Raw genomic sequence first — 13,657 nt, forward strand, 5'->3', positions numbered from 1 at the left:
TGCAGGCTCTGAGTCCAGCGAGTTGTTAGGAAGCATCACATGACAGCAAGCAGGTTGTTTTTGCCAAAGATTCAGCACCATGACCACACGCTAACTGTCAGCTACACCTCCGTCCCACCACAGGGGGCAGTGTTCCAGTTCAGCCAGTGACGTCACACTAAAGGAACGGGCACTGACCACAGGGGGGAACAGACCAGTAAAATCATCTCCTACGACCCACGGACCGCAGACTGGGCTTACCTGCAGGGGGCGTGGTAGAAGGGGAAGGCAGGGTCGGGGATGTGGTTGCAGTACCCTGAGTGGTTCCACATGGTTCTCCTGTTCTCCACCAGAACTACTTCCTCTGGTCACCTGCCGCCCGGAAGTCACCTTCACCCTCCTCACATCCCGCCCCGACGGCGCCGCGACGACCGGTGACTCACGTCTGCTTCCGGTCTGGTCTGCACACCTGGGAGGACGGAGCCGGAGCCCGCGGCAGGTGTGACATCACAAGTAGTCACAGTAGCGGTAGCCGCCGCTTCCGCCGCCTCGTCCTCCCGCCGGAGCCGGAGAGGAAGCCCGGTCCTCCACTCCTCCGTCCTCCGCCGATCAGTCGCTCAGCTCCGTCATCAGCTGCTCCGCGTCTCCCCGACAACCACAGCTCGGCGCTTCCGCTTCTTACACACTCACACACACACACACACACACACTGACTGCGGTGAAGGCAGAGCGAGACACTACACACTGAGCGAGCGAGAGAGAGAGAGAGAGAGCAGCGGCGCCGAGGGGGTCTGAGCAAACAGAGTGGGCGGGGTGAGGAGGTAAACACTCTGATAGGCGCCTCCCCTCTCTCACCTGACTGAGAGAACTGTGTGTGTGTGTGTGTGTGTGTGTGTGTGTGTGTGTGTGTGTGTGTGTGTGTGTGTGAGTGTGTTCCCGAACGTCATCCACAACCAGGACCAGTGTGAACAGGTGGGATGAACAGCAAGAGTTGGTGGCACTGTGTCGCCAGCAGAGGGCAGCAAGAACACACCTGAAGAGCGGCAGAACTGAGGGAAACAGCGCCCTCTGGCGTCAACATTAACACCTGGACCAAGGAGGTCCAGGTGGTCCTTCTGGGACCTGGAGGACCCTTAAGACCCAGCAGGTGTGTTGCGCTGCTTTGATATTCAGGTGACCAGCTGAGGATGAAGAGGAGACCAGTGGGAGGATGGAGAAGTTGCAAGTGGAGCTCAGAGCTGTTTGAAGAAGAAGAACCATGACCTCCTGACCTCTGACTGGCCACCACCAGGCTGCTATATGTGTCTGTGTCTGTGTGTGGACACCAGGTGACGCCTCAGTAGCACAAGTGACACCTCAGTAACGCAAGTGACATCTCAGTAACAACAAGTGACACCTCAATAACACAAGTGATACTTCAGTAAGGCAACAAGTGAAACCCTCAGTAACACAACAAGTGACACCTCAGCAGCACAACAAGTAACACCACAGTAACACAAGAAGTGACAGCTCAGTAACAACAAGTGACACCTCAATAACACAAGTGATACTTCAGTAAGGCAACAAGTGAAACCCTCAGTAACACAACAAGTGACACCTCAGTAGCACAACAAGTAACACCACAGTAACACAACAAGTGACACCTCAATAACACAAGTGATACTTCAGTAAGGCAACAAGTGAAACCCTCAGTAACACAACAAGTGACACCTCAGTAACACAACAAGTGACACCTCAATAACACAAGTGACATCTCAGTAACGCAACAAGTGAAACCTCGGTAAACCAACAAGTGGCACTATTGTAACACAACATGAGGAGACAAACGCCAATGTTTCAGGGAGGGCGGAGCCACATCCACACACCAGAAGGTGGAAAACTGACTGACTGACTTACTAGCTGTATTCAGGCTGTTGCAGTGTCACTATGGAACTATGGATTGTGTTACTGACTCATGCTGGTTGCCGTGACAACAGGAAGGCAGTCACAGCTGCTGCTGTTGCAGCTGTTGCTGGACCTTTTGTTAATGCCTCACCTCTAGAGTCCTGGACCAATGAAACTCTGCCGACTCATGCTAACACAATGCTAACTATGCTAATTTGAGAGACCTGTGCAACACTCTAGGAGATAAAGAGGCAGTGCTCAACCTGACTACAGACACACACACACACACACAGGCACATCTGGTTTGATAAACAACAGCTTCCTCCCACCAACACACACCTGGAGTTACCTGACTCAGAGGAAATACACACACACACACACACACACACACACACACACACACACACACACACACACACAGTGAACAGGATATTGGACTTTCAGTTTGTCTGTAAAAACAGTCGCTGCAGGAGGTCAAAAAAACCACAGAAACAACATGAATCCTCACACACACACACACACACACTCACACACACATACCAACACACTCTGACACAGACGGATACAAACTCACTTACACAAGGACACACAAAGTGGAATTCCTGGTGTGTGTGTTTAACCCTAAATGTACACACAACAGTCAAGGCTACATGTGGAGACATGACAACAACCACTTACCAGAGTGTGCGTGTGTGTGTGTGTGTGTGTGTGTGTGCGTGTGTGCGTGTGTGTGTGTGTGTGTGTCCTGTTAATGAGTGTCTCCTGCCTGTCATGTGATGACAGTGGTGGATGATCAAACAACCACAGAACTCAACAACACACTGAGGCAAAATACAAGTTAGACGTGTCAGCACAACACAGTTTCACAATGACAGCAAGGCAAACAGACTGATAAGAGCGACACAAAATTGTCAGAGTTACAGCAGTGGCGTGTGTGAGAAGAAATTAACTTCAATCTCAAAAAAAACAAAACATGAGATTGAATAAACAGAGTTGAGTAATCTAGGATTAAATTAGATTAGGAATTAGGAATATAATATAATATAATATAATATAATATAATATAATATAATATAGTATAATATACTTCTTCTTCAATTTTCTGTTAATCTCTAATCCAGGGACTCAATCCCGTCACCCGGCCGGGTCACTGAAGGCAGCATCAACCTCGCCCTCCGAAGCCCCGCCCTCTGACGGATTTTAAAGTGCCGTAGAACAGGTGATCAGCGGCCATGTTTAGCTGTGTGTATGTGCGTGCGCGTGTGTGCATGAGTGTGCGCGCGCTCACTCAATATAGAAGCTGGCGCCCTCCTCGGTGAAGCCCTCCTCCCACCCCTGCGGCAGGTCTGGGTCAGAAAAACACGCACGCACACAAAGGTGTCAAACTTTGTTTCGGTGCTAGCCCACAGGTGGTCGCGAGCCCGCAGGTGGTCGTGACGTCAGAGGCTACCTGAGCAGATCATGTGTCCGGAGTTCACAGGTTCCCCGGAGCGCGGGTGGAGCCAGGTGGTCGTCCGCGTGTCATCGCTGAGCACGCACGCGCACAAAGAGAGAGAGAGACGCGCGCACGCACGCGCAAGGCACAGAAGGAAAACACCTGTTACTCCGACAGTCAGAATCCGGTTCCGGCCGCCGCGGACCGACACTCACTCGATGAAGAAGACTCTGCCGTCCCTGCAGACCCCGTAAGACCAGGACCCGGGAAGCCCGTCCCGGGACCCGGACCGGGGCAGCCGGTCCCGGCCGACTGGCACCGCCATGATCCCGCCTCATGTCAGTCCTCCTCCGCGGAGCTCCGGCCGACACACAACTGCTGCCTTCACGGACCACCGCAACATCGGACACGGGATGGTCGCCACGGTGGATCAGCTGATCGGCCTGATCGATGTGGATCAGGGTCGGTCTGGTGTGGGCGGGGCCTGGCTGATCCTGATGACGATCAGTGGAAGAAGTAGTGGTAGAGCGAATCTACTTCCGGTGACCCAGTGTTCGAACTCAAATTCTGACAACCACAGTGAAACAGCTGTGGAGCTCCAGGAAGTGACTAAAGCAGAGCCCTTTAAATACATAAAGAGCTGAGTAAAATAATCCCACAGGAGAATTTAGTAGAATCCTGGTGTGATTCACTTTTATGCCGACACTTGGGATCAACAAGACTCTTGTCAGCTGCTGCTGGTCATCGATGCTTGTGTGTGACGTCACTGACAGCAGCGCGTCGGTGTTGCTGGTTGACTGACTGTTGGATGTTCAGGTCAGGTGTTGCGGTTTCAGTGTCACCGTCACATCTGGGTGAACTTCTGCACTTTGGCCACATGAGGGCAGCAAGGTTTAGCCTCGGACGAAACAGCAGCTGCAGTGAAATGAGGATTATTATATTTATTATATATATGAATTTATTACTATAAGCATGTATATATGTATTACTATAAGTACCGCAGTGCAGACATCAGTCTGTGGGGGGCAAAATGATCAGATGTTTTTTTTTATATTGGATGTTACTGACAATCAACCGTAAGGATTTTGTGCCGTCGTTAAACAGGCATGCGCATATCTGTGTGTGATACAGTGAACATTTAAACTCAATATACCTTTATTATATTGAAGCGGATCATTTATGAAGGAAGCATTCTTCAAATCAAATCAAATTAAATCAGTTGATTCTTGTGTTCAGTTAAAAAAAACACGTTTTTTGACCGGACAACAACTGTAAACAAACCAAAGTCAGACACATAACACCTGCTGTCAGGTTGCATCATCAGCTAACTAAGACCCTGGAGACCTGTGTGTGTGTGTTGTAATCACCTGCAATCCTTTCAGCACCTGGCTCCTCCCCCTAGCCCTCCCTCCTAACCTCCGCCGTGGTTGCTTGGCGACAGGCTGGTCTGAGCCGCACGAGGATGGGAGCTTGGAGAACAGAGGATGGAGATGATGAAAAACCCCCAGGTAATCAGCTGACGCTCCACTACACGGAGATTACATCTGGAGCTGAGAGAATGAGGGTGTACCGGATCGACCTCTGACCTCAAGGTTCTTCTGATCTTCAGTCTTCACTGTATCTTCTGGACAAAGTGAAATAGGTTCTCTGAGGAACTTTTTCACCATCCCAGAGGTTCTACTGAACACTGCCCAAGAAGTCTGCATGTTCTTCAGGGTGCTTCCATCAATGTGTCCAAACTGCCATGGCTCTGCTTGTGTGTGTGTGTGTGTGTGTGTGTGTGTGGTGGAGGGAGTTGGTCTTTAATTGATTTCATCTCTCCTGGAAGTCGTTTCATCATCTTCTCATCTTCTGTGTTTTTAATCACCTTACGACAGTCTTACAGCAGCTCGGCCTTCTGGGAAATTATCACTGTATGTGGTGTGTGTGTGTGTGTGTCTGGCGGTGTGTGAAGAGGTGTGGCTGATTTGCATGAGCTCGCAGTCGGTCAGTCGTCTGAATGAGAAAACACACCGATCCATATGGTCCTGGTAAGCAGGATGACCTTTGACCCCTTAGCTGCATGTTAGGGTTAGTGTGTATATTGTTGTTGTCCTGTCATGTTCTCAGTGTTTCTCTCAGTATCACAGTAAACAATGTGATCAGTTTCATAAGATTTATTTATCTCGCTCTCTCTCTCTCTCTCACACACACATCATTAAGTTACATTACAAGGTCAAAGATCAAAGGCATAAAAACATTCACATTGTTCATATCAAAGTATGTCAGTGCAGGAGTCACATGACTCCGACCTCAGTGGTACAAAGCTAACTAAAACAACAAACTCAAAACCTCCCGAGTTGAAAATCAGAGCAAAAACGTGTCAGCTGCCTTGGACGGAGTGTCCTGATAGGACTGGATCCTCGTCCTGTGGGTAGAGCTAAGACATGGACCAATGGAGCGCTCCGCCTCCTGGATCCGCCTCCTGAACCGCTCTCGGTCTCGGGCCATCTCCTCCCAGGGGCCCCGGCGAGCCACCTGCCGGGCAAAGGACCAGGACCGCATGACGTGCACTTGGACGATGGATGAGAACCGCACCTGAGGAGAGAAGGAAGAAAGTACTGGGTCATGTGACCACCAAGACCTGCAGACAAGTTCTCCACACGGCCTGACAGAACACCAGGGAGTCACAGTGACCTCCTGAGTGTGTGTTTGTTACAGTGTTGTAACACCAGCGGCAGCTCTGATTGGTTCCTGGTGGGCGCTCACCTGTTTGTGGGCGGAGCCAGTGTTGCTCCTCTTCCTCTCTGTTGCTGGTGCTGCTCCAGGTTTCTTCCATGGAACCCGGGTCTGGTTTGGGTGGGAGTGGTGCTGGGGCTTTGCCTTTGAGAGGTGGGGCTTCCTTCCTCTGGGGTTCCCTCTCTGGTTGTGGGCGGAGTCATCAAAGGTAGTGTTTGCTGGTGGGGCGCTGCGGAGGCGAAGAGCGTTCCAGTTCTCCTCCTCCTCCTCCTCCTCCTCCTCCTCCTCCTCCTCCTCCTTCTCTTCCTCATTCACCTCCTCCTCATCTTCCTCCTTCACCTCCTCCTCATCTTCATCCTCCTCTTCATCAGCACAAGGTCTCAATGTCTCCGACCCGGCTGTTTTCTGGACCCGCGTCTTGGCAGCCGGGGTGATGCTGGCGGTGAAGCACATGGGGTTGTAGGGGTCGGCGCTGCTGAACAACTCCAGCAGCTTCTCGCTCTCCTCGCTGAGTCCCGACGAGTCCGACCCGCTCCAGCTGACCTCGCTGTCCGACCTGCTCACCAGCACCTTCGAGGGCTCCGCTTCCACCGTGCGCGAGCCGGTGCTGAAGCTGGCCGAGAAGAAGAGCGGGTTGTAGGGGTCGCTGCAGGAGGACAGGGACTCCCAGAGCGCCCGGCTCTCCTCGCCGTCCAGCTCCGCCTGGTTCTGGTCGTCCTCGCTGCTCCACTGGGGACTCGTGTCGCCGCTGGAAGAGAAGAGGCTCCAGTCGCCGTGGAAATCCACCTTCCAGCCCGACTCTTTCCCCGAGGTCCTGGACACCAGGTCGTCCACCAGGTCGTCCACCAGGCCGCGGCACAGCTCCTCGCCGCGCAGGCTGGACAGCAGGGCCTCGGCGCCGTCCGTGTGGGACCCGCCCACCATCACGCCGCCGTCGCCGTCGAACAGCGAGGAGAAGAGGAAGGAGTTGGGCGGATCCATGTGCTGGATGTGTTGACCCGACTCGTCCGTGATCCGCAGGTGGACCTCAAACCGGAACATCTGGAAGACTGAACCACAACAGGACGGGTCAGTCGGCTTGTAATGTGACGCGCCGCCAGGTTTTTGTCTGCTTTGTCAAATTTTGCTACTGCCCCAAACTTTTACCCCAGCCCCTAAACTAAAAGAGTTAGGTTGATATTAAATGTACTTTTTGATTATTTTTTTTGTTGTTGATGTTGACTGTTGATTCTATTTGTCTGTCTTTACTGTATAAAGTATGTTATGTTTTCGGCACTGACGGTATAATTTTACGGCAGTCGACTTTTTTTTTCTTTTCTTTTTTTAAAACGTGTTTTCCTTTAAAAATGAAGTAGACGCGTGAAGGTGCTGTACTACTGCGCACGCGCAGAAGGAAAGCGTAGCGGTAGTGAAAATCGATACAACACCGCGTCGAAAAATAACGATTACGCATTACTTATTGGATCGTGACGTGAAGAAGAGAGGCAACAGAACACGGAAGTGTCGGGACTCACCGCTGATGAAGGTGCAGTAGATGACCTGCAGCAACAGCCGGACCTGCTCCCACAACGCCGCCAGCAGGTGTCTAGTCCAGGGCAACAGAGCCAGTCCCCCTCCGGTTAACAGCTCCATGGCCGTCCGATCCGAACCGGAACCGATCATCGGATTCATCTTTCGGACCTCTCTCACGTATTCTGGCACTTCTGGTCGAAAACCAACAGACTTGTGTGTGTCAGTAGCGGAAGTTCGCCGCTTTGGTGTCGCCTCATCTTCCGGGAGTCTCGCGCCATCTCGGTTAACGCTTTGCTCAGGTGCGCTCGTGCGTGTCTGCCATGTTTTCTCTGCTGCTGTCGTCGTATTGTCGTTGTGAAACAGAATGTCTCTAAGGTTGCACCATCGGCCCTTTATATAGCAGAGTTGACGTCATCACAGCGGTGATTGGACAGAGGCGTTCTGTCGGGGAAAGCCCGCCCCTACGTAGAGAAACACGCCCCCGAGATACGTGACGTGAGCCACGCAGAATTCTCCCGTAATGCCTGGAAACCCCGCCCGTATCAACACACACACACTTTCTATTTTCGATCGGTCTCAGATAAAACCGAAAAAAGATATGACGTCTTTTCAAACTGTGGCCCTCCTGATATGTAAGACTTCCGTTTCAGATCAGCTTGACTCGCGGACACTAATAATTTATTTGCTGTTGTTTTTTTTTCACAGTAAACAATCAGCGACTGTGTTGCCATGGAAACAGAAAACAGAAAGGGGTCCTCATTGAGTCACAGAAGGGTCAGGCTGAAGGGACTACTGATCACATCATCTCATTATCTCCTGGGAGAGAGGGATTCTACCGAATTAGTGCATTTTGCTAGGTGTAACTCCTCAAAAATAAAATGGACATTAAATGTTTAATAGGGAATTTTCAACAGTAAAACGTCAAATTAAATACATGTTAGCCACTTACAACTTCATTACCAAGAAGAAGAAACCGAGCAACAGGACAGATTATTCTCCCCCAAAACACAAAATATAGCCACATAACATCTATGATAACACTATGTGGTCACAGAGCACAATGTTGTGGGAAGAAAAATAGTATTTCTAAAATAAAAATGTAACATCTTAAAAAAAAAAACTTTTACTTTTTGTCCTCCCATGACCTTCAGAAGACTCAACTAAAGCAACTTCTACCCATCGATTTTATATACTCTCTCTTGCACTCAGGGTTGTGGAGGGTTTTAATGATCATATATCATAGTAAAATGTAAAATTAGAGGCTGAGAACATTCCAGTGACTTTCAATTTAATAGTTTAATGATTTCTAAAATTTAGATTTGGATGAATGTGTAGGACATTGATTAATGAAATGTGTTTTGATCACTTTTGATGTATATTCATACATGTAATGTTCTTGGTGCAGAAAAGAAACTCATTCAGTAGAGTCCCTCTAGTTTAGCAACATGACAACAAGAAAACGCAGACACTTTGATGAGGTGAAAAAACTGAGACAACATTATTGATCTTTCATCGTTTTATTAATCCAAAAATTTATGCCACCAGAGCTGAAGCAGTAGAGGACTCGCTGCAACACAGAGAAGAAGAAGAGTTAGCCGATGATGTTGTCAGCACACTGATTAATTCATGTGGCGATGTGTGTGTGTGAAGGGGACTGGCAGAGGCAGCACAACACAGCTACTCTGCTAATTGACCTCCATTTGTTCTGGCACAACAGAAATATCTCAACTCTGATGGAGGCAGAGCGGGACAATGAATCGTGCGAACGGGGCAGACAACTTGAGGACTATAAGAGGACCTCAGGACTACAGGAGAACTTCTATAGGAGAACTAGAGGACTACAGGAGAACTACTGGATAACTTCTACAGGATAACTTGAGGATTATAGGAGAACTAAAGAACTACAAGAGAACTAGAGAACTACAGGAGTATAGGAGAACTACAGGAGTATAGGAGAACTTGAAGACTACGTACTACTTCCAGTTGGGTGCCAGGACCCTCTTGGTCTTGTAGTAGCGGGCCAGCCTGTGGATCCTGCTCTCAATCAGGATCAGACGGAACTTGGCGTCTTTGTCCTGCAGGAGACAAACAACAGGTTTGTTCAATCAAGCCAGTTGAAAACACCTGAGTTCTGAACACCTTAATGACTCTGCTCCTTTACCTTCCTGTTCCTTTCAAGGTGCTTCCTGACGGCCACGGCCTTCTTGATCAGGTGGTACAGGTCCTCGGGCAGGTCGGGGGCCAGGCCCTTGGACTTGAGGATCCTCAGGATCTTGTTTCCTGTGACGAAGCGAACCTGAGCCACACCATGAGAGTCCCTCAGGATCACACCTGCAGCAGAGGGACAACAAGTGGTTACACCTCTACCTAAAGACCTGCCCAGGCCTCTCTCTGCTGAGTGTGGATACACCTTCAGTCAGACTGGTGTTTATACATTTCATCCAGAAACTTTTATTTATTAAGTTTCATTGTGTAGAAAATACTGATTACTTATTCATGCTGTGACTGAGAATTGAGACTTGATTAAAAAGTTTCTATTTTGACAACATCACCAAACACTAATTTGTGTTATTAGTTTACAAATTTGTTTTTGTAACCTTCTGGGAGAAAAGGAACGCTAGCCTCAGGGTTTAATAATGTAACATTGACTTTTGTCCAACCTGATCATGACTCAATGTTGAACCCTTCTGTCTTCAGTTTAGCAACAGTAGATGTCTTGACATCGTTGGAGGTAGCTTGCACGTCACAAATCACATGTTATACTAACTGTATGATGTTTAGATGACTTCTTTTGCCCGAGTATTAGCACACTGTGACCTGTATCATTTTTTTTTTTTTTTTAATTGAGAATCAATCGAATCGACTTGTCAGACAGAAAAAGATTCACGTCCCTGTGGTTTACAAACATGAACCACAAACAGCAGATGGCAACTGAGCAGAAGATTGCAGTTTAGACCGGAAGCTCACTTCTACTACATCTAGCAGCGGGATAACACGCACTGACGTGACTGGCCCTTTGAGCTACAGGTCAACACGGTTCCCCGCCAATGATACCATGATCACGGCTGCCTAGAGCTCGGAGCCTCCGGGGTTCGATTCGGTCCTTCACACTCACCGATCTGGGAGGGGGTCAGACCCTTCTTGGCCAGTTTGAAGATCTGCTCTTTGACATCATCGGAGGTGAGTTTCAGCCACTAGAAGTGAAGAGGAGACTGTCAGAACCGAGGACGCAGGGTGGAATGAGTTCGACACCAGAAGGACTACTTACAGTGGGAACACTGCGCCTGTACGGCAGAGCGGACTGGGACAGGCCCTTTCTGCAACACACAGTGATACACACAGTTACCCACCGCAACAACAATACAAAAAGCATCAAACATCAGCCTCTGCAGAGTTTGCTGTCTTATTAAGACCCAACATTCAGAACATAAAGCAGAGAGAACATCTCCCAGAAGATCCGGACACGCCGAGCCGCCGCCAGCTAATGCTAATGCTAACGTTAGCTGCGGACAGAGGCACATTTGACGGCCGGTAGATTTAAGTTTTTTTCTGGTCCTAGAGTGGAATTACACCGATCAATCCGCTCCACCGGCGACCATAACGTGTTTACAGACGGCGCTGAGCCGGCAGGGGTGGAGTAAACAGCTTATTTAGAGCGATAAACCCAGAAAAGAAGGGCTCACCCGGGAGCGTGCATGCGACCCATGATGGCGGTGGAGGAAGAGAGGCCGCACACGAGACGACAAGAGCTCTTCGGCGCCTGCGCCGGAAGTGACGCAATATGTCGAGTCGCTCGGTTGTGCGCCCGTCAGCCTACAAAAGTAAAAGGTAAAAGAAAGAAGAAAAACAATCGAACTTTTCTTTTGTCTGAAGCGTTTATTTTTTGGTTTATTTGGATTTAAAAAAAAATGAATTCAAAGAAACAGTTTTACTTATTTCTTGTCCCGTTGAAATCGTGTGTGGAGATTTTACCAGCAAACACACTGCAGGGAATTGAATGGCGTGAACACGGGTGGTTTATTGTGTTACGCAAAAAGATATAGATTAGCTTTCCATTCTTTCATCCTACTGGATCTTTCTTAAATGAGATTCAATGAAATCTGAATCACAACATGAATTTAATTATCACTCCTCGTTGACCAGACACATCAAACCCCTCAAAAAGACTTCAATTGATGAACTGTTGTCAGCGGTTAAACAATGAAAATATTTATTTTATGTTATTCAAACATTTTGTACATTTCTAAAAGGAGGAATGTCAACAGAATAAGAGAGAGTCACTCTTATCCTTTTTGTTTCCAACCATCAATTTTTCATTTTCAGAGGAAAAAATAAAAAATTCACAGTCTGACAAGATGTTGGTGGGACCCCGAGCAATGTTACGTTTGGACAATATGTTTGTTTGGAGATCATCACACCAAAGATAAAACCACAACCTTGAATATCAACTTTCAGAAGCAACCAAACAGAAAATGAACTCCTGTCGTTTTAATTGAGTGCAAGACAAGAAACAATTCAACTACAGGTCGAATGGCTGAGGGTCACTTCCTGTCTGGGAGAATGTCCAGGCTGCAGCCATTTAGACAGATTGGAGGCTGGAGGTGAGACTTGGCTGGGGGTAAGACCCGGCTGGAGGTGGGACCCGGCTCAGAGCCAACCATCAGCCAATAACACACCATTGTGCAGCGTGTCACTCCCACACTGTGGGCAGCCACAACCCTCTACTTTCTGTTTGTTTAGAATAAACAAGTGTCTTCTTGTGCAGGAGAGGGCCACAGCCCCACCTGTCTCCTATCAGCTCTGGATCCTGGACACCATGTAGTAGAGCAGGAAGAAGACCAGGACCACGCCCACCGACACATAGCACAGAATGCGGCGGTTGTCGCGGCCAGAGCGGACCATGGTGGAGAAACGCTTGACGCTGCCGCTTAGCAGGCCGGTGGCGCTCAGGAAGTTGGAATCCTAGTAGGAGGAGTAGCAACAGAAGACGAGGAGAGGAGAGGAGAGGAGATTGTGAGGGGGGGGTTACTCCAGAGGGCTGGCTGCAGAACAGGTTCCTCACCATGTTGTCCAGGTAGTCATTCTGGTCATCGGCTTCTCGGTCAATCTCAAACGCCAGCTGACACGTTAAAAGACACAAACGCAGGTGTCATCCTCAACTTCACAAGCACTGAATTCAACAACAACAACATGAATGCGATCTGAGATCTGCTGCTGGACCAACGTCCTCACTCACAGACTTGAGGCGGGACACTTTGGTGGCCAGGTTCTCCGCCAGCCGTTTGTTTTCAACATCCAGCATGTCGTCCACCGAACCGGCGCCTGGACACACAACCAGCAACACAAACACAACCAACAAAATCAGCCACCACAAACTAACACACACTCACAGAAAACCACCACAGTAGAAGAATCATCATGGAAGAGGCGGGAAGATGTTATATCCCGTAGAGGCCCCGTAGCTGTGTGCCTGGAAGAACGTCACTAACACGAAGTTGTTTTCCAGCTAACTGGCTAACTAGCGAACTGACGAGCTGGGTGATAGTGCTCTCGATGTGTTGAGAAAGTTTATTTCGAGCGCGCTCTCTCTCTTTCTCTCTCTCTCACACACACACACAAAGCTGTCGGAATTTTCCCACTGACGAAAGCAAAGGCGGATACGGCAGAAGGATAACTAAATCGGCTAGTCTGTTAGCTGTTAGCCTGCTAGCTCGTAGTCAGTTTGTTAGAAGGGAAAGAAGTTGCGTTTTATCTCTACACAATTGGTTTACACAAGAACACTACCAAGTCGGGACGTGTCAAATATTACCTCTGTGCCAGTCCGCCATGTTGGCATGTGACGTCACAATCAGCTGTTCACAACAGGAAGCGACTGTTTAATAGTGTAAAGACGGGTTGGTCACATGCTGTATTATAAGGTTGGTCTTTTGGTCTTCAATGAGCGATTACAAAGTCCTTAAAGATTTAAAAAAACAAAAACAAAAAAACATAAACAATAAACAAATAAACAAATTCATTAGTTTGTAGGACACAAGCAGTACGTAGTAATGGTATTAGATGTCGTACTAGTGTAGTAGATAAGAATGGGAAGATATTCGTATCACTCCGTGTAAAAGAGTGATCTGTTTC

The 13,657-nt window shown here is 48.7% G+C and overlaps 4 protein-coding genes and 1 non-coding gene across 12 annotated transcripts in view; all 5 read right to left on the reverse strand.

Moving 5' to 3' along the window:
• Positions 1 to 3,791, reverse strand: part of LOC142890087 (pleckstrin homology domain-containing family A member 7-like) — a 20,864-nt gene extending 17,073 nt beyond the window's left edge. For 2 of the 7 annotated variants that reach the window (XM_076028871.1, XM_076028877.1), the window contains exons 1-3: positions 3,514 to 3,785; positions 3,314 to 3,390; positions 3,152 to 3,209 (exon numbers count right to left, since the gene is read on the reverse strand). In XM_076028871.1, coding sequence (XP_075884986.1) covers positions 3,152 to 3,209; positions 3,314 to 3,390; positions 3,514 to 3,623 — 245 coding nt within the window. In that variant the 5' untranslated portion in view covers positions 3,624 to 3,785. Of the gene's footprint in view, positions 1 to 240; positions 1,355 to 1,395; positions 1,667 to 1,712; positions 2,840 to 3,151; positions 3,210 to 3,313; positions 3,391 to 3,513 lie in introns of those variants that run through there. The other 5 variants (XM_076028872.1, XM_076028873.1, XM_076028870.1 and 2 more) reach the window with 5 other exon arrangements.
• A 1,648-nt stretch (positions 3,792 to 5,439) lies between these two features.
• Positions 5,440 to 7,900, reverse strand: LOC142890091 (uncharacterized). The gene is made up of 3 exons (XM_076028890.1): positions 7,531 to 7,900; positions 6,047 to 7,065; positions 5,440 to 5,875 (listed from the first exon to the last, which is right to left on the reverse strand). Exons 1-3 carry the CDS (start codon positions 7,685 to 7,687, stop codon positions 5,645 to 5,647), a joined length of 1,407 nt encoding a protein of 468 aa, XP_075885005.1. The 5' UTR covers positions 7,688 to 7,900; the 3' UTR covers positions 5,440 to 5,644.
• Positions 7,901 to 9,026: 1,126 nt separating this feature from the next.
• Positions 9,027 to 11,321, reverse strand: rps13 (ribosomal protein S13). Its single transcript, XM_076028901.1, has 6 exons — positions 11,212 to 11,321; positions 10,797 to 10,845; positions 10,644 to 10,722; positions 9,690 to 9,859; positions 9,503 to 9,603; positions 9,027 to 9,095 (listed from the first exon to the last, which is right to left on the reverse strand). Exons 1-6 carry the CDS (start codon positions 11,232 to 11,234, stop codon positions 9,062 to 9,064), a joined length of 456 nt encoding a protein of 151 aa, XP_075885016.1. The 5' UTR covers positions 11,235 to 11,321; the 3' UTR covers positions 9,027 to 9,061.
• LOC142890665 (small nucleolar RNA SNORA19) lies at positions 9,167 to 9,293 on the reverse strand. Its single transcript, XR_012927101.1, has one exon. It is a non-coding gene; the product is annotated as a small nucleolar RNA SNORA19 (small nucleolar RNA).
• A 205-nt stretch (positions 11,322 to 11,526) lies between the features above and the next one.
• On the reverse strand, positions 11,527 to 13,475 carry bet1l (Bet1 golgi vesicular membrane trafficking protein-like). Of its 2 annotated transcripts, none has more exons than XM_076028902.1 (4): positions 13,338 to 13,475; positions 12,765 to 12,850; positions 12,591 to 12,647; positions 11,527 to 12,490 (listed from the first exon to the last, which is right to left on the reverse strand). In XM_076028902.1, exons 1-4 carry the CDS (start codon positions 13,354 to 13,356, stop codon positions 12,323 to 12,325), a joined length of 330 nt encoding a protein of 109 aa, XP_075885017.1. In that variant the 5' UTR covers positions 13,357 to 13,475; the 3' UTR covers positions 11,527 to 12,322. The 2 variants fall into 2 exon arrangements, with proteins under 2 accessions (XP_075885017.1, XP_075885018.1); XM_076028903.1 differs by having other exon boundaries at positions 12,765 to 12,998; positions 13,338 to 13,431.
• Between the last annotated feature and the right edge of the window lie 182 nt (positions 13,476 to 13,657).

Source organism: Nelusetta ayraudi, unplaced genomic scaffold (genome assembly GCF_046127955.1).
Source record: "Nelusetta ayraudi isolate G7.1 ecotype Tasmania unplaced genomic scaffold, CSIRO-AGI_Nayr_v1 ptg000026l, whole genome shotgun sequence".
In the NCBI taxonomy this organism is placed as follows: Eukaryota; Metazoa; Chordata; class Actinopteri; order Tetraodontiformes; family Monacanthidae; genus Nelusetta; species Nelusetta ayraudi.